Here is a 22,969-nt window from a genome sequence, read left to right as displayed (position 1 = left end):
GTTCAGATGGCATCTCCTCTCTTGTAGTTTGAAGCCATTCTTCCATTGCATCCTAGTCTCCAGGGAAGCAGAAAGGAAGCTTGCTCCCTCCTCCTCCCTGTGGCTTCCTCTCACATATTTATACATGACTATCATGTCTCCTCTCAGTCTTCTCTTCTTCAGGCTAAACATGCCCAGCTCCTTAAGCCGCTCCTCATAGGGCTTGTTCTCCAGACCCTTGATCATTTTAGTCGCCCTCCTCTGGACACATTCCAGCTTGTCAATATCTCTCTTGAATTGTGGTGCCCAGGTGAACTATAGGTGAACTATAAATCCCAGTAACTACAACTCCCAATAACGATTCATAACAGGAGCAAAATTGCAATTCTGAAGTAGCAATGAAAATAATTGAATGGCTGGGGGTCACCACAACATGAGGAACTGGATTAAGGAGTCGCGGCATTAGGAACGTTGAGAACCACTGGGCTCATCTAATTGAAAGAAAATATCATTATAAGGTGTCCCTCCAAACCAATCGAGAGGAGGAGTTTATGAGTGAGGAATTATTTGTATTTATTTACTAGCTGTACCCACCACACGTTGTTGTGGCCAACCTTCCCTCTTTCTTTCCTTCTTTCCCTCCTTCCTTCACTCCCTCTTCCTGTTTTTCCTTCTCTTCTTCCTTCCCCCCTTTTCTTTCTCTTCTTCTGTCTCTCTTTTCTTCCTTCTCTTTCCTTCTTTCCTTCCCTCCCTTCTTTCTCTACATCTTCCCCCCTTCCTTCGCTCCCTCTTTCCTTCCTTCTTTCCCTTTTTCTTTCCTTCTCTCCTTCCTTCCTTCTCTAACTTTCCCTCCTTCCCCCTTTTTCTTTCTCTTCTGCTGTCTCTCTTTTCTTCCTTCTCTCTTTCCTTCCCTCCCTCTTTCTCCCCTTCTTTCCCTCCTTCCTTCACTCCCTCTTTCCTTTCTTCTTTCCCTTTTTTCTTCTTTTCTCCTTTTTTCCTTCTCTACCTTTCCTTCCTTCCCCCCTTTTCTTTCTCTTCTTCTGTCTCTCTTTTCTTCCTTCTCTTTCCTTCTTTCCTTCCCTCCGTCTTTCTCTACATCTTCCCCCCTTCCTTCGCTCCCTCTTTCCTTCCTTCTTTCCCTTTTTCTTTCCTTCTCTCCTTCCTGCATTCTCTAACTTACCCTCCTTCCCCCTTTTTCTTTCTCTTCTGCTGTCTCTCTTTTCTTCCTTCTCTTTCCTTCCCGCCCTCTTTCCCCCCTTCCTTCACTCCCTCTTTCCTTCCTTCTTTGCCTTTTTTCTTTCCTTTTCTCCTTTTTTCCTTCTCTACCTTTCCCTCCTTCCCCCCTTTTCTTTCTCTTCTTCTGTCTCTCTTTTCTTCCTTCTCTTTCCTTCTTTCCTTCCCTCCCTCTTTCTCTACATCTTCCCCCCTTCCTTCGCTCCCTCTTTCCTTCCTTCTTTCCCTTTTTCTTTCCTTCTTTCCTTCCTTCCTTCTCTAACATTCCCTCCTTCCCCCTTTTTCTTTCTCTTCTGCTGTCTCTCTTTTCTTCCTTCTCTCTTTCCTTCCCTCCCTCTTTCTCCCCTTCTTTCCCTCCTTCCTTCACTCCCTCTTTCCTTCCTTCTTTCCCTTTTTCTTTCCTTTTCTCCTTTTTTCCTTCTCTACCTTTCCTTCCTTCCCCCTTTTTCTTTCTCTTCTGCTGTCTCTCTTTTCTTCCTTCTCTCTTTCCTTCCCTCCCTCTTTCTCCCCTTCTTTCCCCCCTTCCTTCACTCCCTCTTTCCTTCCTTCTTTCCCTTTTTTCTTTCCTTTTCTCCTTTTTTCCTTCTCTCCCTTTCCTTCCTTCCCCCTTTTTCTTTCTCTTCTGCTGTCTCTCTTTTCTTCCTTCTCTCTTTCTTTCCCTCCCTCTTTCTCCCCTTCTTTCCCTCCTTCCTTCACTCCCTCTTTCCTTCCTTCTTTCCCTTTTTTCTTTCCTTTTCTCCTTTTTTCCTTCTCTACCTTTCCTTCCTTCCCCCTTTTTCTTTCTCTTCTGCTGTCTCTCTTTTCTTCCTTCTCTCTTTCCTTCCCTCCCTCTTTCTCCCCTTCTTTCCCCCCTTCCTTCGCTCCCTCTTTCCTTCCTTCTTTCCCTTTTTCTTTCCTTTTCTCCTTTTTTCCTTCTCTATCTCTTTCCTTCCTTTCACCCTTTTTCTTTCTCTTCTTCTGTCTCTCTTTTCTTCCTTCTCTTTCCTTCTTTCCTTCCCTCCCTCTTTCTCTACATCTTCCCCCCTTCCTTCGCTCCCTCTTTCCTTCCTTCTTTCCCTTTTTCTTTCCTTCTCTCCTTCCTGCCTTCTCTAACTTTCCCTCCTTCCCCCTTTTTCTTTCTCTTCTGCTGTCTCTCTTTTCTTCCTTCTCTCTTTCCTTCCCTCCCTCTTTCTCCCCTTCTTTCCCTCCTTCCTTCACTCCCTCTTTCCTTCCTTCTTTCCCTTTTTTCTTTCCTTTTCTCCTTTTTTCCTTCTCTACCTTTCCTTCCTTCCCCCTTTTTCTTTCTCTTCTTCTGTCTCACTTTTCGTCCTTCTCTTTCCTTCTTTCCTTCCCTCCCTCTTTCTCTACATCTTCCCCCCTTCCTTCGGTCCCTCCTTCCTTCCCGTCCTTCCTTCTCTTCTTCCTTCCTTCTCTATCTCTTTCCTTCCTTCTCCCTTTTTCTTTCTCTTCTTCTGTCTCTTTTCTTCCTTCTCTTTCCTTCTTTCCTTCCCTCCCTCTTTCTCCCCTTCTTTCCCTCCTTCCTTCACTCCCTCTTTCCTTCCTTCTTTCCCTTTTTTCTTTCCTTTTCTCCTTTTTTCCTTCTCTACCTTTCCTTCCTCCCCCCCTTTTCTTTCTCTTCTTCTGTCTCTTTTCTTCCTTCTCTTTCCTTCTTTCCTTCCCTCACTCTTTCTCTACATCTTCCCCCTTTCCTTCACTCCCTCTTTCCTTCCTTCTTTCCCTTTTTCTTTCCTTCTCTCCTTCCTTCCTTCTCTAACTTTCCCTCCTTCCCCCTTTTTCTTTCTCTTCTGCTGTCTCTCTTTTCTTCCTTCTCTCTTTCCTTCCCTCCCTCTTTCTCCCCTTCTTTCCCCCCTTCCTTCACTCCCTCTTTCCCTCCTTCTTTCCCTTTTTTCTTTCCTTTTCTCCTTTTTTCCTTCTCTACCTTTCCTTCCTTCCCCTTTTTCTTTCTCTTCTTCTGTCTCTCTTTTCTTCCTTCTCTTTCCTTCTTTCCTTCCCTCCCTCTTTCTCTACATCTTCCCCCTTTCCTTCGCTCCCTCTTTCCTTCCTTCATTCCCTTTTTTCTTTCCTTTTCTCCTTTTCTCCTTTTTTCCTTCTCTACCTTTCCTTCCTTCCCCCTTTTTCTTTCTCTTCTGCTGTCTCTCTTTCCTTCCCTCCCTCTTTCTCCCCTTCTTTCCCCCCTTCCTTCACTCCCTCTTTCCTTCCTTCTTTCCCTTTTTCTTCCCTTCTCTCCTTCCTTCCTTCTCTAACTTTCCCTCTTTCCCCCTTTTTCTTTCTCTTCTGCTGTCTCTCTTTTCTTCCTTTTCTCTTTCCTTCCCTCCCTCTTTCCCCCCTTCCTTCAATCCCTCTTTCCTTTCTTCTTTCCCTTTTTTCTTCTTTTCTCCTTTTTTCCTTCTCTACCTTTCCTTCCTTCCCCCTTTTTCTTTCTCTTCTGTCTCTCTTTTCTTCCTTCTCTTTCCTTCTTTCCTTCCCTCCCTCTTTCTCCCCTTCTTTCCCTCCTTCCTTCACTCCCTCTTTCCTTCCTTCTTTCCCTTTTTTCTTTCCTTTTCTCCTTTTTTCCTTCTCTACCTTTCCTTCCTCCCCCCCTTTTCTTTCTCTTCTTCTGTCTCTTTTCTTCCTTCTCTTTCCTTCTTTCCTTCCCTCACTCTTTCTCTACATCTTCCCCCTTTCCTTCACTCCCTCTTTCCTTCCTTCTTTCCCTTTTTCTTTCCTTCTCTCCTTCCTTCCTTCTCTAACTTTCCCTCCTTCCCCCTTTTTCTTTCTCTTCTGCTGTCTCTCTTTTCTTCCTTCTCTCTTTCCTTCCCTCCCTCTTTCTCCCCTTCTTTCCCCCCTTCCTTCACTCCCTCTTTCCCTCCTTCTTTCCCTTTTTTCTTTCCTTTTCTCCTTTTTTCCTTCTCTACCTTTCCTTCCTTCCCCTTTTTCTTTCTCTTCTTCTGTCTCTCTTTTCTTCCTTCTCTTTCCTTCTTTCCTTCCCTCCCTCTTTCTCTACATCTTCCCCCTTTCCTTCGCTCCCTCTTTCCTTCCTTCATTCCCTTTTTTCTTTCCTTTTCTCCTTTTCTCCTTTTTTCCTTCTCTACCTTTCCTTCCTTCCCCCTTTTTCTTTCTCTTCTGCTGTCTCTCTTTCCTTCCCTCCCTCTTTCTCCCCTTCTTTCCCCCCTTCCTTCACTCCCTCTTTCCTTCCTTCTTTCCCTTTTTCTTCCCTTCTCTCCTTCCTTCCTTCTCTAACTTTCCCTCTTTCCCCCTTTTTCTTTCTCTTCTGCTGTCTCTCTTTTCTTCCTTTTCTCTTTCCTTCCCTCCCTCTTTCCCCCCTTCCTTCAATCCCTCTTTCCTTTCTTCTTTCCCTTTTTTCTTCTTTTCTCCTTTTTTCCTTCTCTACCTTTCCTTCCTTCCCCCTTTTTCTTTCTCTTCTGTCTCTCTTTTCTTCCTTCTCTTTCCTTCTTTCCTTCCCTCCCTCTTTCTCTATATCTTCCCCCTTTCCTTCACTCCCTTTTTCCTTCCTTCTTTCCCTTTTTCTTTCCTTTTCTAACTTTTCTTCCTTCCTCCTTTTTTCTTTCCCTCCCCCTCTCTCTGCTTTCTTCCTTCTCTGCCTCTTTCCTTCCTTCCTTCCTTCCTTCCTTCCTTCTCTCTTTGCTTCCATGCTTCCTCCTCCCTTTCCTTCTTTCTTTCCCTCCCTCTTTCTTTTCGGAATGGTGGGAGTTGAAGTCCAAAACACCTGGTTGGGGGGGGGGGGGCGAAGTTGGCCTGCTTTGACCTGCAGCACTTTCCTTGTGAGCGTGCCCCCCCACATTGCTCCAGTGGCCCTTGGGGGGAGGGAGAGAGGGAGAAAGGGCTGTGGGTCATTGAGGGGGGGCTCTCTGGGGCCTCCCCACTTCAGACCTTGCTACTGACCCTTGTGCCTCTTTCCTTGTGGGGCCTCCTCTGTGGAAGGAGCGGGTGCGCAAGGAGCGAGAGACGGCCGCACGCCTGGCCGCAGAAGAGGCAGAGGTGAGAGGTGGGGGGCATGGTGTGGGGGGGTCTAGGGGGAGAACAGCCTGGCAGAGTAGAGGGGGGATAATGGGGGGTCTCCCAATATGACACCCCTCCTCTCTCTCTCTTTCCAGGAGACGAATGCGCAGCCTCTCCGTCTGGATTACCGGACCCTGGCAGCAGTGCCCAGCAGCGGCCTCCAGAACAGTGTGCGCAGCAGCCCCTCCAACAGCGTAAGTGGCACAAGGGGGTGTGGTGGGGTGGGGGGGGGGGGTCCTGTCTGATTCTGGGGGTGGGGGGGGGGTCCTGTCTGATTCTGGGGGATCCAGAGCCCCCTCCTTCCCAGTGGCATTCTCTCCTTCAACAGGTGCTGCATATTTCCCCTCTTTTTCTAGTGTATTTATATGGGGAGGGGGCTGCCAGCTGGTCTCCCCCCCCCCCTTCCACTCTTCCTTCCCTCCTCATTCATCCTCCCTGAAACCCGATCCCGTCTCCTCCAGAAGGACTGGGATGCCAGAACTGCCCAACTGGGCTATTTTGGTCATGGCTACCAATGTGGGGAAAGAGAGAGGGAGGGAGGGGGCTCCTTTTGTCTGCCTCCAGCCAGCCCCTCGCTCTGCCCACTGACCCCTCCTCTCCTCTCCCCTCCCTCTCCTCCACCCGGGTCCCTCTCTGCTCTTCCTTGCTGCAGGTGAGTGGGGGCTGCACTCTATAGCGCTTGAGTTGGGGGTGGGAGGGGGTTTCCAGGTCAAAGCACCCCCCCAATTCTACCCCAAACCCTTCGGAGGAAGAAGATCCGCATTAGAGTGAGGGGAGGCAGAATGGGGGTGGGGTGGGGTCTCCACCCTAACCCTAACACTTTGCCAGGGCTGCTCAGGGCACTGGAGTCGTAGGGTTGTGTGCCCAGTGTGTGCGCAGGGGGCAATAGGGACTGGCCTTGGTGGCAGGAAACAGGAGATGTTGCCCATTGTATTGTTGAACACTTCCATGGCTGGAATCTCTGGGTTGTTGTAGGTTTTTCGGGCTATATGGCCATGTTCCAGAAGCATTCTCTCCTGATGTTTCGCCTGCATCTATGGCAGGCAACCTCAGAGGTTGTGAGGTATGTTGGAACTAGGAACCCAATTTAAACCCAATTTTCCTAGCGCCAACAAACCTTACAATCTCTGAGGATGCTTGCCATAGATACAGGCGAAGGTTGTTGTAGGTTTTTCGGGCTATATGGCCATGTTCCAGAAGCATTCTCTCCTGACGTTTCGCCTGCATCTATGGCAAGCATCCTCAGAGGTTGTGAGGTCTGTTGGAACTAGGAACCCAATTTAAACCCAATTTTCCTAGCGCCAACTAACCTCACAATCTCTGAGGATGCTTGCCATAGATACAGGCGAAGGTTGTTGTAGGTTTTTCGGGCTATATGGCCATGTTCTAGAAGCATTCTCTCCTGACGTTTCGCCTGCATCTATGGCAGGCATCCTCAGAGGTAGTGAGGTCTGTTGGAACTAGGAACCCAATTTCAATCCAATTTTCCTAGTGTCAGACCTCACAACCTCTCAGGATGCTGGCCATAAATGCAGGCGAAACGTCAGGAGAGAATGCTTCTAGAACATGGCCATATAGCCCAAAAAACCTACAACAACCCGATGTTGTCCATTGTTTGTATTCAGCCAAATTGTGTATTGTTTTGATGGTATCTAATTCTATTTTTTGTGTGTCATCTTGAGTGCTTTGTGAACCGCCCTGAGTCCCTTTGGGGAAATGGTGGCAGGGTATTAATAACATTATTATTATTATTATTATTAACACAAAAGCACTGTATGTCACTGCAAACGGGATCTCTGTGCTGCATTTTGTATCACAAAATCACAAGTCGAACCCTTCCCAAGCGTCTGTGTGATGTATTTTCGAATGATGCGCGCAGGTCCAAGTCAGGTGGCCTTTTGCAGTTGACAGATCGTGATTTTGTCGTTGTGTATTGTTTCCAAATGCCGGCTGAGATCTTTTGGCACCCAGTGTGCCAATTACCACTGGAACCACCTGGACTGGTTTATGCCGTCAGAGCCTTTGCAGTTCAATTTTGAGGTTATTTTAATAATAATAATAATAATAATAATTATTATTATTATTATTATTATTATTGACACAAAAGCACAGTTTGTCACAGCAAACGAGATCTCTCTGCTGGATTTCGTATCACAAAATCACAAGTCAAACACTGCCCAAGCATCTAGGACTATGTGGTGGTGATGATGATGATGATTATTATTACTACTATTATTATTTGAAACACATTAAGATGAGTCCACAGCAGACACTCTGCTGGCTGTTGTATTGGATCACACGTCGGACAATTCCCAAGTGTCTGCGATTGTGCAATGTATCGGTGAATAATGTGTACAGATCCCAGTAAGGTGGCGTTCTGCAGGTAGCAGGTGATTTTGTTAGTGCCGATTGTGTTTAAGTGCAGGCCAAGGTCTTTAGGCACTGCACCCAGTATGCCCATCACCACTGGGACCACCTTTATTATTATTATTATTATTATTATTATTCTGTATTATAATTAAGCAGAGGCTAGGTGGCCATCTGTCAGGAGAGATCGGGTGGTGCATTCCTGCCTGGCAGAAAGAAGGGGGATGGACTGGATAGCCTTACAACTATAGGCTTCTATTATTATTATTATTATTATTATTATTATTATTATTATTACTGTGTATTATAATTAAGCAGAGGCTAGGTGGCTATCTGTCAGGAGGGATCAGGTGGTGTGTTCCTACCTGGCAGAAGGAAGGGGTGGATTGGATGGCCTTTAGAGGTCCCTTACAACTCTAGGCTTCTATTATTATTATTATTATTATTATTATTGACCAGGCCTGGGCAAACTTTGGCTCTCCCTCCAGGTGTATTAGACTTCCACTGTTAGGAATTGTGGGAGTTGGAGTCCAAAACACCTGGAGGAGACGCACAAAGGGAAAGATTGTGGGAAAACATCCCTCCTCATGTGGACTCTGGTGCCTGCAAGAAAAGCCTTAGTGTGCTTCCTTCTCAAAGGAAAGGGAAACGGAGACACACTCGAGACTTTTGCGAAGGAGGAGTGTGCTGGGGAGAGGCTCCTTCCTTCTTTAGGACAACCTTTGAAGCAGAGGCTGGGAGGCCATCTCTCGGGAATGCTTTGAAGGGGATTTTGCTGTTTCTTGGCAGAATGGGGTTGGTCTGGGTGATGGCCCACCAGGTTGCTTCCAACTCTAGGGTTCCAACTCTAGGGATCTAGGAAGCCAGTGGAAAGGAAGGCGCTGCAGGCTTCCCAAGGACTCCCGGGTATCCGAGTGGGCTTCCCTCGTGCTCTCTGTGTCTCCAAGTGCGGCCACTTCCACTGAGGGGTCCCTTGCGCCTCTTCTTTGGACCCCGAAAGCCCCCCTGACAGCCCCCCGTCTCTCTCCCCAGCTCCCCTCTCACGACATGGAGGAGGCGGAGGGGGAGGCGCCAAGCCTGGTGGACTCCCAGCCCATCCCCTTCAGCGCCAACCCTTTTGTGCTGGCCAACCGGAAGGGTGGGGTGCGCCTAGGGGGCCCTCCCCTGGGCTACGGAAAGGGGGGCGTCCTGAAGACCAGCCTCTGCGCCAAGGCAAGCGCATGGCCTCCTTCCCCGTGTGTGCCGTGTGCCGCCTATGCCGGGCCAGAGGGACCTCCTGCCTGCCCGGATGTGTGTGTCTCTGCAGAGCATGGGTTAAATCCTTTGGGGAGGGGGCTTCCTTCCTGCCTGCCTTTTAGCCCCTCCCATTGGGATGCATTCAGTCCCCCTTGATCTCAGTGTGACTTTGGAGTGCTGAGCTCTGCTGCACGGGTGTGGCCTTTGGGGCGTTCTCTGTTAACAACGAGTGTCTCTGTATGTGTGTGTGGATTTTTTCTATTTATCCTGAATTTTCAAGATAGCATTTTTGTACACACACACACACACACAGTGTTCCATCACTTATTGCGGAAGTTTCATTCCAGACCACCCGCGAAAAGTGAAAATTCGCAAAGTAGGGACGGCATATTAATTTTAATATTTATACAGTATTTTATATATATTTATCTGTTAACAACATGTGTGTGTGTGTGTAAATTGTTCTATTAATCCTCACTTTCCAAGAACACATTTTTTTACCCAAAATGTGATAAAACAAACTCTTCCCAGGAGAGAGGGGTGTGTTCCCCTTTATGTTGTGATTGTCCTCCCACTCACTCACTGGCTCCCACAGCCAGGAACTGTATGTATATATGTATGTGTGTTTTTGTGTATATATATATACACACACACACTGTGTTCCATCACTTATCATGGGCGTTCCATTCCAGGACCACCCACGAAAAGTGAAAATCCGCGAAGTAGGGACGGCATATTAATTTTAATATTTATACAGTATTTTATATATATTTATCTGTTAACAACTTCTGTGTGTGTGTGTGTGGATTGTTCTATTAATCCTGACTTTTCAAGAAAGCATTTTTGTACCCAAAATATGATAAAACAAATTATTCCCAGGAGAGAGGGGTGTGTTCTCCTTTATGTTGTGCTTCTCCTCTCACTCCCTCGCTGGCTCCCACAGCCAGGAATTGTATGTATATATATATGTGTGTGTTTTTGCGTATATATACACACACACAGTGTTCCGTCATTTATCGCAGGGGTTCCATTCCAGACCACCCGCGAAAGGTGAAAATCCACGAAGTAGGGACGCCATATTAATTTTAATATTTATACATTATTTGATATGTATTTCTCTGTTAACAACCTCTCTCTCTGTGTGTGTGTGTGTGTGTGTGTGTGTGTCACACAGTGTTCCATCACTTATTGCGGGGGTTCCGTTCCAGGACCACCCGCGAAAAGTGAAAATCCGCAAAGTAGGGACGCCATATTAATTTTAATATTTATACAGTATTTTATATATATTTCTCTGTTAACAACATGTGTGTGTGTGTGTGTGTGTGTGAATTGTTCTATTAATCCTCACTTTCCAAGAACACATTTTTTTACCCAAAATGTGATAAAACAAACTCTTCCCAGGAGAGGAGGTGTGGCCTCCTTTATGTTGTGATTGTCCTCTCACTCACTCGCTGGCTCCCACAGCCAGGAATTGTATGTATATATGTGTGTGTGTGTGTGTGTCACACAGTATTCTGTAACTTATCGCAGAGGTTCAATTCCAGACCACCCGCGAAAAGTGAAAATCCAAAAAGTAGGGATGCCATCTTAATTTTAATATTTATACATTATTTTATATATATTTCTCTGTTAACAACCTGTGTGTGTGTGTGTGTGTGTGTGTGTGTATGGATTGTTCTATTAATCCTGACTTTTCAAGAAAGCGTTTGCACCCAAAACGTGATAAACAAACTCTTCCCAGGAGAGAGGGGTGTGTTCTCCTTTATGTTGTGCTTGTCCTCCCACTCACTCGCTGGCTCCCACAGCCAGGAACTGTATGTATATATGTATGTGTGTTTTTGTGTATACACACACACTGTGTTCCATCACTTATCATAGGAGTTCCATTCCAGACGACCCGCGAAAAGTGAAAATCCGCAAAGTAGGGACGGCATATTAATTTTAATATGCCGTCCCTACTTTTAATATTAATATTAATTTTAATATTACTTTTAATATTAATATTAATTTTAATATGCCGTCCCTACTCTCTTTCCCGTGACTTGCCCCAGAATTTCTGCCCCCCCCCCCCCCGGCCCCCCGAAGCAGCCTGGTATATCTCTGCCTAAGCCAGTGGCTTCCTTGGATGAGCTGACGTGATCCTCCCTTCCCTGCCTGTTGGCTTCCAAAGCAGTTTCACTCTCACGCTTGGACTCAGCAACAACATCTTGCTCCAAAGCCCCCTCCGTTCTCTCAGCTGGAGACCCACCTTGCTCTCAGACCCCCTCTGCCTGGGAACCCACAGACCATCACACTCTGAACCCCCAAACCCCTCATCTCTGAACCACCACAGTACCTGCTTTCAGCCCCAAACTTTTAGCAAATAGATGGGGATGTGTTTGTTGATTATCTTCCTGGGTCTTTCAGGTGTCCGCACCTGGGGAGGGCGAAGCAGGAGCCCGGAGGGAGCCCCCTTGTGGTGGTGGCAGTGCCAGCAGCGCCCAGCAGGTATGAGGGGGTCCTTGTGGTGGGGGGGGGGGTCTGGGGTCAGCCCTGGTCCGGGGCCCCTCCCCTTCCGGGGTCAGTCTGGTCCTCTCTGCCTCTCTCTCTCTCTCTCTCTGTTTCTCCTTCTCTCCTTTCTGGCCCCGCCCACTCCAGCCGCCTGGCTCCGCGGCCCCCCTCCGGCCTGTCCACCTGGTGGGCAGAGAGACCCGTTTTGTAAGTGCCGCCGCCTTGGTGTGCCACTGCCGCCGCCGCCACTGCCGCTCAGCCATGCTCTGCCCTTGCTCTCCTGGCTTCACTGCCTCACTGGAATTGTGCCTTGAGGGGGGGGGGGGGGCGACCTGGGGGTCCCGCCTTCCTTCCGCCTGCAAGCGCCAGTCAGTCCCTTCCTCTGCTTCTGCTTCTGAACTCTGGGCTCGCTTCTAGCTTCAAGGGGTGCAGGGGGGGTAAAGCTTTCACTTGTGGGGCAGAATTATGTATGGGGAGTGTTCTGTGAGCTGGGGGCAAAATGGGGTGGGGTCGCTCTGATTTCCTTCTCCTCCTCCTCTCGATTCCAGGCCTCCGTCCATTTTGTCCCTGCTCAGAACGAGAACAAGCCGGTGAGTGCTCCCCTTCCTCTTGGGGTCCTGGCCCCGCCCCCTGGTTGTCTCTGGGGTGGAGATTGGGGGGCTGGGCAGTCGGGGTCCTGCTTGTCCACCTGGGTGACCTCAGTGCCCCCCCCCCTTTTGGGCAAGTGGGCTATTGCACTATTTACAAGTACAAGGTTTCCACAACACAAATGAAATCCTTTATACTTCCTTCTTTGCTTCCACACTCGGCTTCTTCCTCATGCAAATAAACAGCTTCACTCTCACAGAGCCTCTTCTCACACCAAAATTACACAGGAGCTTCACATAGTAGCTTTCCACACAGCTCTCCACAGGAGGACTTTAACCCAGAGCTTATTTCACCCAAGGGTTCTCTCACACAGAGGTTTACCTCACTCTCCTCAGGATGACACTAGCTTTGGCCCATTGACTCTTAACAGGCTTCAGCCTACTCTCCTCAGGATAACACTAACTAGGCCCACTAGGCCCACTAACAGGCTTTGATCTACTCTCTCCTCTCAGGGTGACACTAGCTTGGGCCCACTAACTCTTAACAGGCTTCAACCTACTCACTCTCTTCAGGACGACACTAGCTAGGCCACTAACTAACAGGCTTCGGTCTACTCACTCTCCTCAGGATAACACTAGCTTGGTCCACTAACAGGCTTCCACCTACTCTCTCCTCTCAGGGCGACACTAGCTTTGGCCCACTGACTCTAACAGGCTTCGGCCTACTCTCCTCAGGATAACACTAGCTAGACCCACTAACAGGCTTTGACATACTCTCTCCTCTCAGGGTGACACTAGCTTGGGCCCACTAACTCTTAACAGGCTTCGGCCTATTCACTCTCCTCAGGACGACACTGGCTAGGCCACTAACTCTAATAAGCTTTGACCTACTCTCTCCTCTCAGGACGACACTAGCTTTGATCCACTAACTCTAACAGGCTTCAGCCTACTCACTCTCCTCAGGATAACACTAGCTAGGCCCACTAACAGGCTTCCACCTACTCTATCCTCTCAGGATGACACTAGCTAGGCCCACTGACTCTTAACAGGCTTCGGCCTACTCACTCTCAGGATGACACTAGCTAGGCCCACTGACTCTTAACAGGCTTCGGCCTACTCACTCTCAGGACGACACTAGCTAGGCCCACTGACTCTTAACAGGCTTCGGCCTACTCGCTCTCCTCAGGATGACACTAGCTCGGTCCACTGACTGTAACAGGCTTCGGCCTACGCACTCTTCTCAGGATGACACTAGCTAGGCCCACGAACTCTTAACAGAGTGAGTTTCGGCCTACTCACTCTCCTCAGGACGACACTAGCTAGGCCCATTGACTCTTAACAGGCTTTGGCCTACTCACTCTCCTCAGGACGACACCAGCTTTGGCCCACTGACTCTTAATAGGCTTTGGCCTACTCACTCTCCTCAGGACGACACCAGCTTTGGCCCACTGACTCTTAATAGGCTTTGGCCTACTCACTCTCCTCAGGACGACACCAGCTTTGGCCCACTGACTCTTAATAGGCTTTGGCCTACTCACTCTCCTCAGGACAACACCAGATTTGGCCCACTGACTCTTAATAGGCTTTGGCCTACTCACTCTCCTCAGGACGACACCAGCTTTGGCCCACTGACTCTTAATAGGCTTTGGCCTACTCACTCTCTTCAGGACGACACCAGATTTGGCCCACTGACTCTTAACAGGCTTCGACCTACTCACGCACCTCTGAATAACACTAACTAGGCCCACTAACTCTTAACAGGCTTCGGCCTACTCACTCTTTCAGTGCTTCACTCAAATTTTTGTAATTAAAAATACCAAATGTTTAATATTCATGACACCCTCCATGCCCCCCCCCCCACTCCCTCCCTTTGCAGACCAAGCCTGGGACCATCCAGCCCATCTCCCGCCTGCGAACGGGGCCCGGCCTGCCCCCTGTGGCCGATGGGCGGGAGAGTGGCCCAAACCCCTTCCAGCCACCGGAGGGGCCCCGCTCCAGCGCCCACAGCTCCGTGAGTCTCTTGGGGGCTCCCCAAGCCCCTCCCCACAATGCGGGAGAGTAGGGGAGGCTGAGGGAAGGGGGCGGCATTGGGGACTCCCCAAGAGGGGCTTCCAGAGGGGTCCAGGCTTGGTTTTGATGGTGTCCCTCCATCCCACCCTCCCCACAGCCTCGCTCGCCGCGACCCCCTCCTTCGCCGGACGAAGCCACGCCGGTCAGTGCCAAGCAGGTCTACAAGGCCTTTGCGGCCGTCCCTGTCCCTCACCTGTTCCTGGAGACAGAGGTGAGCAGAGGGCGTGGCACCGAGGGGAGGGCAGAGGGAGGGAGGGGCTTTCAAAGGTGTGAGAAGTACTTGAGGGGCTGCCACCCATTGCCTTCCCTGTCAGAGTGAGACCCTGGGGTCTATGCGCAGCGGAATTGAGGTTACCAGATCACACAGACGCAAAACAGGACGCACTGCAGTTTTCAGTTCCAAAAATAACAAAGTTTACTTAGCACATCTTAAGACAGGTCTACTTCCAAGCGGACCACATCATGAACACTACAAAGCACAGCACACAACAGTTTCCAGAACATCTGCTTATCTCATTTCTCTCTGGCTGGATCCTCCCTTTTTCTTCCCAGGCAGGAACATTTCTTATCTAGCTTCGGTCAAGGTCTTTACTCTCTCTGCCTCTAGCAACAACAATTCCAGCATACAATTGAACATAACTGAATCCATTTTGAATATAGATGAACACCATTGTTAAACTTATTGAAGCACATTGAAAAACATACATGCATACTTTCAATAATCCTGACATTCCCTCCACAGGACGCCTCGGTCCAGAAGGGCACGGAGAAGGCCCAGCTCACCCCCTGCGAGGTATGTGGGCTGTGAGCAGGGGGGCTGGGGTCATGGGGAGGGGGCAGAAGAATAGGGGGATGGCCCAGTACCTTCCAGTAGCGGAAGGGAATCACTCCAGCTCCCTCCCTGGGTCGGGGGCCAAATCTCACTGTGGCACCCTCTGCCCCCTACCCCATTTGTTGGAGGTAGCAACCTTCTCAGGCCTCCTCAGTTGTATGTTTTGCCTGTTTTATAATGTACTAGTGGTCCCCTGCCATGTGTTGCTGTGGCCCAGTCTCGTGATCTGGAAAAAAAAGTAATGAGGAAGTGTTGGTTTCTAATACATGTAATGCTTGTGGTTTAAAAGTATTTCTTGTTATTTCTTTGTCAGTGTTGATGTAGAGGTTGTCTGGTTTGCCTACTCTGGAACATGCAACATATCCTTCTTTAGGGATCCCTTTCAAATCTATACTATATCTGTCATATACATATGTGTGTGTGAATCATATATATCTATCTGTATCTATGGCTGGATGCCTCTTTGTCAGGAGGGCTTTGATTATGTTTTCTTGCCCTGGTGAAGGGAGTTGGCCTCAATGGCCTTAAGTATTTTCTGTTGGTCCTGGGGGTTCTGCGTGGGAAGTTTGCCCCAGTTCTGTCGTTGTTGGGGTTCAGAATGCTCTGATTGTAGGTGAACTATAAATCCCAGTAACTACAACTCCCAAATATCAAGGTCTATTTCCCCCAAACTCCATCTGTGTTCATACTTGGGCATATGGATTATTCATGCCAAGTTTGGTCCAGATCCATCATTGTTTGAGTCCACAGTTCTCTCTAGCTGTAGGTGAGCTACAACTCCAAAACTCAAGGTCAATGCCCACCAAACATTTCTAGTGTGTTCTGTTGGTCAGGGGAGTTCTGTGTGCCAAGTTTGGTTCAATTCCATTGTTGGTGGAGTTCAGAATGCTCTTTGATTGTAGGTGAACTATAAATCCCAGCAACTACAACTCCCAAGTGACAAAGCCATAATTTTTTGAGTGATGGTCACTCCTTGTGTTGTGAGACGTTTTGTTGCCAAATTTGGTGTGATTTCGTTCATTGGTTCTTTTGTTTTTAAGGTACTCATGATGCACAGAGCATTTTTATATATATAGATTGGTTTATTTCCTGAAGTATAGTATGTCTTCTTTGGTTTGTAGTTATCTTAGCTCTATATACCTGAAGCAGTGGGAGGGGCTGCAGACTATGTGCAGTTATCTATGGTCATAGAATCATAGAATCAAAGAGTTGGAAGAGACCTCCTGGGCCATCATCCAGTCCAACACCATTCTGCCAACAAGCAGGAATATTGCAGTCAAATCGCCCCTGACAGATGGCCATCCAGCCTCTGTTTCAAAGCTTCCAAAAAAGGAGCCTCCACCACACTTCGGGGCAGAGAGTTCCACTGCTGAACGGCTCTCACATATATACTTGACGCAGTGGGAGAGGCTGCAGACTATGTGCAGTTATCTTAGCTCTATATACTTGACGCAGACCATGTGTCTGGTTCAGGGACTGTTTATAATATTCAGCTTTTAAAGTGTGGTGGAGGCTCCTTCTTTGGAAGCTTTGAAGCGGAGGCTGGATGGCCATCTGTCGGGGGTGATTTGAATGCAATGTTCCTGCTTCTTGGCAGAATGGGGTTGGACTGGATGGCCCAGGAGGTCTCTTCCAACTCTATGGTTCTATGATTCTAAGAATTTCCTGACTGTGAGAACCGTTCAGCAGTGAAACTCACTGCCCCGGAGTGTGGTGGAGGCTCCTTCTTTGGAGGCTTTGAAACAGAGGCTGGATGGCCATCTGTCAGGGGTGATTTGAATGCAATGTTCCTGCTTCTTGGCAGAATGGGGTTGGACTGGATGGCCCAGGAGGTCTCTTCCAACTCTAGGATTCTATGATTCTAAGAATTTCCTGACTGTGAGAGCCGTTCAGCAGTGGAACTCACTGCCCCGGAGTGTGGTGGAGGCTCCTTCTTTGGAGGCTTTGAAACAGAGGCTGGATGGCCATCTGTCAGGGGTGATTTGAATGCAATATTCCTGCTTCTTGGCAGAATGGGGTTGGACTGGATGATGGCACATGAGGTCTCTTCCAACTCTTTGATTCTATGATTCTATGATTCTAAAGGTTGACAGAAGTCAGTTGAGACTTGAGTCTATTTGAGTACGGGTGCCAGTGTTAGGCGTTAGAAAGCAGTGTTGAGGCTTGAGTTCCATAGACGTAGACTGTTGTTTATTTATTTATGACATTTATATGCCACCCTTCTCATCCCGAGCGGCTTAAAAGATATATATACATGCAATATATGATATATTATTAGCAAATATCAGTATTATATATATTATATTGTAAAAATATTAGTAATATTACATGTAATATAAAATATATAATTATAATATTGTATTATTAGTATTAGTATTATATTGTATTACATTATAATATTATAAATATTATACGTATAAATATTATATTATTAGTAAAGCACGGGAGACAATAAAGAGCTCTACAGAGCAATAGAGTTTTGAAGGCACTAAGTTCTTGTGGGTTTTTTCGGGCTATATGACCATGTTCTAGAGGCATTTCTCCTGACGTCTCACCTGCATCTATGGCAAGCAACCTCACCTCTGAGGATGCTTGCCATAGATGCAGGCGAAACGTCAGGAGAAATGCCTCTAGAACATGGTCATATAGCCCGAAAAAACCCACAAGAACCTAGTGATTCCAGCCATGAAAGCCTTCGACAATATTTTGAAGGGACTGTTAAAGACAGTAAGTTAAAGATAGGAACCGAAATGTTTTGAAGCTTAACCTGACAAGAAATGTACGTTTAGATATAGGAAGTGGTGAGTAAAACAAAAATGTCATTTAAAAGAAGTGTTCTTGCATCTTCGTCTGCTGAAAGCGTCAAATAAACAAGATATTGATGTGCTTAGTGATCTTCCATTAAACTAAAGGAACACCCCTGAAACTCCGCTGCCCAAAAGGTTATGATTCTGACTGGTCATCATCCCCAAAAGGTTGTGATCCGAACGGGTCATGATCCCTCCTGCCAATCCCACTGCCCCCTCCCCCGTCCGCAGGTGCCGTCTCCGGGGGGGCTCCACAGCCCCGAGCAGCGTTCCTTCCGCGAGAGGCAGAAGTACTTTGAGGTGGAGCTGAAGCAGCCCCCGCCGGCCGAGAAGACCCCCAAGAGGGTCTCCCTGGTCGGGGAGGACGACCTGAAGAAGATGAAGGAGGAGGAAGGCAAGTGGAGCCCGGCCTCCCAATGCGGTCAGCCCCTTTGGCCTCACAGATGAGTGGTCACTGGGCCCCAGGTGGCCCCTTTGGTTGGGGACCCTTGACACCCCCCCTGATGGGCAGCCTCTCGGTCCCAGGTGGTCCCTTTGGGGGGGGGGGGACCCCTGAACCCCCATTGTGTCTCCAGGGAAGGAAGGCACACTCAGGGGGCCCAAGGGAGGGGGTTGCCAAGTGCTGGCCCTCCTGCCCACCTCTGCCCTCTTCTCCCCACTTGCGTAGCGCGGAAGCTGCAGCAGAAGCGGGCGCAGATGCTGGAGGAGGAGGACGAGGACGAAGAGGAGGAGGAAGGCCTGGGGAGGGGGAGGCACGGGCCCCCCGACGCGGACCCCCCGTCCAGCATCTTCATCGAAGGGATCGAGTACAAAGTGGAGAGGCTCTTGCCAACGCCACCACCCTCTGCGGCAGCAGCAGCAGCCGCCGCCTCTCGGTGAGTTCCCCGGCCCCCCCCTCCCCACTGCCCAGGCCTTGGACCCCCATTGCTGGCAGCCTGGCTTAGGGTCTCCCCAGGTGTTGGGGGCCTCAGTCGATTCTGGGCAGTCATCTCAGAGCCTGCAGCCCTTCCCTTTTTGTGGATGAAGAGAAATGTCATCAATGCTTTGTAAACAAAGGTTCTTTTTATTTATTATTTCCACCTTTTATATTCCGCCCTTCTCCTCACCCCGCAGGGGACTCAGGCGGATTACAGAGTACACATATACGGCAAACATTCCATGCCAATTTTGACATACAAACATATACAGACATACACAGAGGGAAGATGATACTGAAAGTACAGAAAGCCTTGACAGTGACCTGACCCGGCAAGCTTGTCTTGATTTGTGTGTCAGGCGGAGTTCTCGCCTGGCTGGTAGACGAGAAGCCAGCTCGGGGAAAGGTCATCGCAATGTTTCCATGTTTATTATTTATTTATTTATTTATTTACAGCATTTATATTCCGCCCTTCTCTTCACCTCGCAGGGGACTCAGGGCGGATTACAGAGTACACATATATGGCAAACATTCAATGCCAAGTTTTGACATACAAACATATACAGACATACACAGAGGGAAGATGATACTGAAAGTACAGAAAGCCTTGACAGTGACCTGACCCGGCAAGCTTGTCTTGATTTGTGTGTCAGGCAGAGTTCTCGCCTGGCTGGTAGACGAGAAGCCAGCTCGGGGAAAGGTCATCGCAATGTTTCCATGTTTATTATTTATTTATTTATTTATTTACAGCATTTATATTCCGCCCTTCTCTTCACCTCGCAGGGGACTCAGGGCGGATTACAGAGTACACATATATGGCAAACATTCAATGCCAAGTTTTGACATACAAACATATACAGACATACACAGAGGGAAGATGATACTGAAAGTACAGAAAGCCTTGACAGTGACCTGACCCGGCAAGCTTGTCTTGATTTGTGTGTCAGGCGGAGTTCTTGCCTGGCTGGTAGACGAGAAGCCAGCTCGGGGAAAGGTCATCGCAATGTTTTCATGTCTATTATTTATTTATTTACAGCATTTATATTCCGCCCTTCTCCTCACCCAGCAGGGGACTTAGGGCGGATTGCAGAGTACACATATATGACAAACATTCAATGCCAATTTTTGACATACAAACATATACAGACATAGACAGAGGCTATTTAACTTTTTCTGGCCGCCAGGGGAGCTGTCGCTTTCCTCGTCCATCTGCAACGCTGATGAAGCACTTCCGCATTCCCTGCATGCTTCCCCGCTGGAAAGCTTTGCTGGAGTCTTCTTTATGGCCTCATAAATCAGTTAATTTAGCCTCCCCGCACTATTAAATTGGTACCTTATTTTCCTACTTGACGGATGCAACTGTCTTTCGGGTTGCAAAGGTCGACAACAGGCTACACCAATTGGTTGGAAACCCACTCCAACCCGGGCTGGCTTCAAACTCCTGACCTTTTTGGTCAGAGTGATCTTAATGCAGCTGACACTCAGCCAGCTGCGCCACAATCCCGGTGCAATGTTCAGTGTGAGAGGGCATGTCAGAACTTTTACACACAGAATGACATTAGACATACAGACATAACTACTAGGCATGGGCAATCCATGGTTCTAAATGATTTTAAAGTACTTACATAACTAAAGATCTGATGATGAAAACTAGGGGGTGCTGGTGCTTTGTTTCTACAGCATTCCTAAAGTTCTAGTGGTGAAAATTTCAGAACTCTAACAAAACTTTCAAAATTTCATTATTATTTTGTTGTTGGCGATTTTTATGACAGAACCAATTAGGAACTGCCATTTATAATGAAATTTTGAAAGTTTTGTTAAAGTTCTGAAATTTTCACCACCAGATGGAGAGATAATTAATTGGCCAGAGTTTTTGGAAAAGGGGGGGGGGGATTGGTTAAAATTAAAGAGGGATTTGGGAAAAAGTAAAAAAAGAGGGTGCGCAGCCCACTGAAGAACTAAAGGTAGATAAATTGCTAAATGCAAGAGAAAAGACAAGTAAAGGAACAGCGGCAAAAATATATAATTTCATGGTAGAAGATAAAGAGTTTAGGATTAGAGCAATAAGTAACAAATGGAATGGAGTTAAATCATTACAGACAAAAGAAATAGAGCAGGCATGGGGAACCTTCGGCCCTCCAGGTGTGGTGGACTTCAACTCCCACAATTCCTTGAGGCTCGGCATTCGCCCCAAAGGCTTACCTTGGCCCAACGAGGTTTGTTTGGCTCTTTTTCATGGAGGACGGGCAGCAAAGGGGGAGAGACGAGCGTAACGTAGCTGTGCAGATGGCGAGGAAGGATGCGGAGCCCACAGACTGGCCTCGGAGGGAGAGAGCGGGCGGAAACCCCTGCGGGCAACGCGCCTCCTCGCCGCTTCGGCCCTTAGCAACCGCCCCGCATGGACCCCCTCCCTAGCAACGACGCCGGCTGAGTGACGAGGAGGAGGCGCGTTGCCCGCAGGGGTTTCCGCCCGCTCTCTCCCTCCGAGGCCAGTCTGTGGGCTCCGCATCCTTCCTCGCCATCTGCACAGCTACGTTACGCTCGTCTCTCCCCCTTTGCTGCCCGTCCTCCATGAAAAAGAGCCAAACAAACCTCGTTGGGCCAAGGTAAGCCTTTGGGGCGAATGCCGAGCCTCAAGGAATTGTGGGAGTTGAAGTCCACCACACCTGGAGGGCCGAAGGTTCCCGACCCCTGAAATAGAGGAAATAATTAGGAACATGAATAAAATAAAATAAAAATCCTGGCCCCTCTCTTCACTGATCTCAGAGCAGCAGTTGGTCCTGGAGGGTGGGGGGCTCCCAACTGATGACAACTGATGAAATTAGGCCCCATCCATACACTTGTCATACAATTCATTCATTTTTTTACATATTTTTTCAGGTTTTTTTTCTTTTTTCTTCATTTTTTGGTGTTTTTTTTTCTCGGTTTTTTTCCTTTTTTTCCATTCAATTCATTCATCCCCACACATATTAAATCTTTCCATAATATTTTTGTGAAAGAAGGAAGACCTTGTTCCATCCCAGTTCAAGAAACAAGACCATAAGATTAAATCCACCACTCTGGACTGTAGGAAAAAGCAATCCTTGTTTATTGATGAAAAATTGGTTACAAAAGAAAGGTAAATGCAGAGTAAAATGAACACAGAAAAACACAGGAGTCAATAGAATCTCTGAACTTGAGTAAAACTTCAAAAGCCACAAAACAATAACCAAGATTCTGTTAGCCTTTTACTAACCATGAACTTGGAAACAGAAGCCTCTGGGATTACTGGCCATGGAACACCGAATTCTGCCAAGACCAGCCACAGTCCCAAACGTTGCTTGACCTAAAGAAGCACCCGGCAGGGATGCTCTTAAACCAAAGAAGCTATTCTTAGAAAGCCCCTTGACTTTTCTGTCTCTTTTTGCTGAAGCCGCTGTGACCTTCGTAAGACTGGGAGACAAATCTATCTCTCACTATCCGTTCTCTCCGGAGCTCATTATCTAGCCCAGGTGGGGAGATATCATGACTAACTTCCAAAACATTCTCTTCTAACTGTTGGGTTTTGTTTTCATTCCCACTGAGCTCTGTATCAACAACAGATTCCCCACTGTCAGGGTCAGGGAAAGCTTGCTCAGTTTGAAAAACTATCGGAGAATCCTGTTCACACAGATCAGGATCAGGCTGAACCCCAACAGACCTTCCCCAAATGCCCTCCCTGCTTGTGTGCCCCGGTCAGTCCTGGTGCTGACCAGTCCCTCCTCATTTCCTCCCTCCCTTCTGTCTAGGTTGAGCCCCCCCTTTGCGAGGGCGGGGGAGTCGGGCCCCCCGGTGCGGACGGCCAAGGCGGAGCGGAGGCACCAGCAGCGGCTGCGCATGCAGAGCCCGGAGCAGCCTTCGCCTCCGGGGTCCGGCGAAGAGGAGGCGCTCTCCCCGGCCGAGCGGAGGGCCCTGGAGGCTGAGAAGAGGGCCATGTGGAGGGCCGCGCGGTAGGGCCCCGATTCCAGAGGATCTCTCTCGGGGGGGGGATAGGGTGGTCTTCCGAGCGTTGCCTCACCCGCTCTCTGCCTCCCCCAGGATGAAGTCCCTGGAGCAGGACGCGCTGAAGGCCCAGATGGTCATCGCCAAGTCCAAGGAGGGCCGCAAGCGGGGGACCCTGGAGCAGCTAGCCGAGTCCCCCTCGCCTGCCCCCACCCCCTCCCCAACACCCCCCGAGGGTAACGAACGCCTTGCCCCACCCTGTGAGGCCCCCCATGGAAAGGGGTCTGTCTGGCTGCGTGAGGTGGGAGGGCATGCCACTCACGGAGACCCCTCCGCTCTTCCTTTTGCAGAGTGCAGCTCCCGGATCGTGGCCTCCCCTGGACGCCTGGTAGGAAGGGGGTCTCCTCGGATGGGGGGGGGGAATGGGGGTCACGGGTCAAGCATCATGAGCCCCACTTCTGAATTAAGGGCTCACTGGGAGGGAATGAGGGCA

General features: G+C 48.7%; 1 protein-coding gene across 7 annotated transcripts in view; it reads left to right on the top strand.

Moving 5' to 3' along the window:
* Nucleotides 1-22,969, top strand: part of SCRIB (scribble planar cell polarity protein) — an 86,517-nt gene that overhangs the window by 56,881 nt on the left and 6,667 nt on the right. For 5 of the 7 annotated variants that reach the window (XM_067467196.1, XM_067467192.1, XM_067467190.1 and 2 more), the window contains 14 exons: nt 5,134-5,190; nt 5,307-5,405; nt 8,611-8,790; nt 11,221-11,301; nt 11,452-11,511; nt 11,853-11,894; nt 13,768-13,902; nt 14,059-14,172; nt 14,704-14,754; nt 17,832-17,994; nt 18,268-18,475; nt 22,284-22,484; nt 22,573-22,712; nt 22,827-22,864. In XM_067467196.1, the coding sequence (XP_067323297.1) occupies nt 5,134-5,190; nt 5,307-5,405; nt 8,611-8,790; nt 11,221-11,301; nt 11,452-11,511; nt 11,853-11,894; nt 13,768-13,902; nt 14,059-14,172; nt 14,704-14,754; nt 17,832-17,994; nt 18,268-18,475; nt 22,284-22,484; nt 22,573-22,712; nt 22,827-22,864 (1,569 nt within the window). The remainder of the gene's footprint in view (nt 1-5,133; nt 5,191-5,306; nt 5,406-8,610; nt 8,791-11,220; nt 11,302-11,451; nt 11,512-11,852; nt 11,895-13,767; nt 13,903-14,058; nt 14,173-14,703; nt 14,755-17,831; nt 17,995-18,267; nt 18,476-22,283; nt 22,485-22,572; nt 22,713-22,826; nt 22,865-22,969) is intronic. The other 2 variants (XM_067467194.1, XM_067467191.1) reach the window with 2 other exon arrangements.

Source organism: Anolis sagrei, chromosome 4 (genome assembly GCF_037176765.1).
Source record: "Anolis sagrei isolate rAnoSag1 chromosome 4, rAnoSag1.mat, whole genome shotgun sequence".
NCBI classification, from domain to species: domain Eukaryota; kingdom Metazoa; phylum Chordata; class Lepidosauria; order Squamata; family Dactyloidae; genus Anolis; species Anolis sagrei.
Note: the sequence above shows the minus strand (reverse complement) of the source record. Positions and strands in the feature narration are given on the sequence as shown.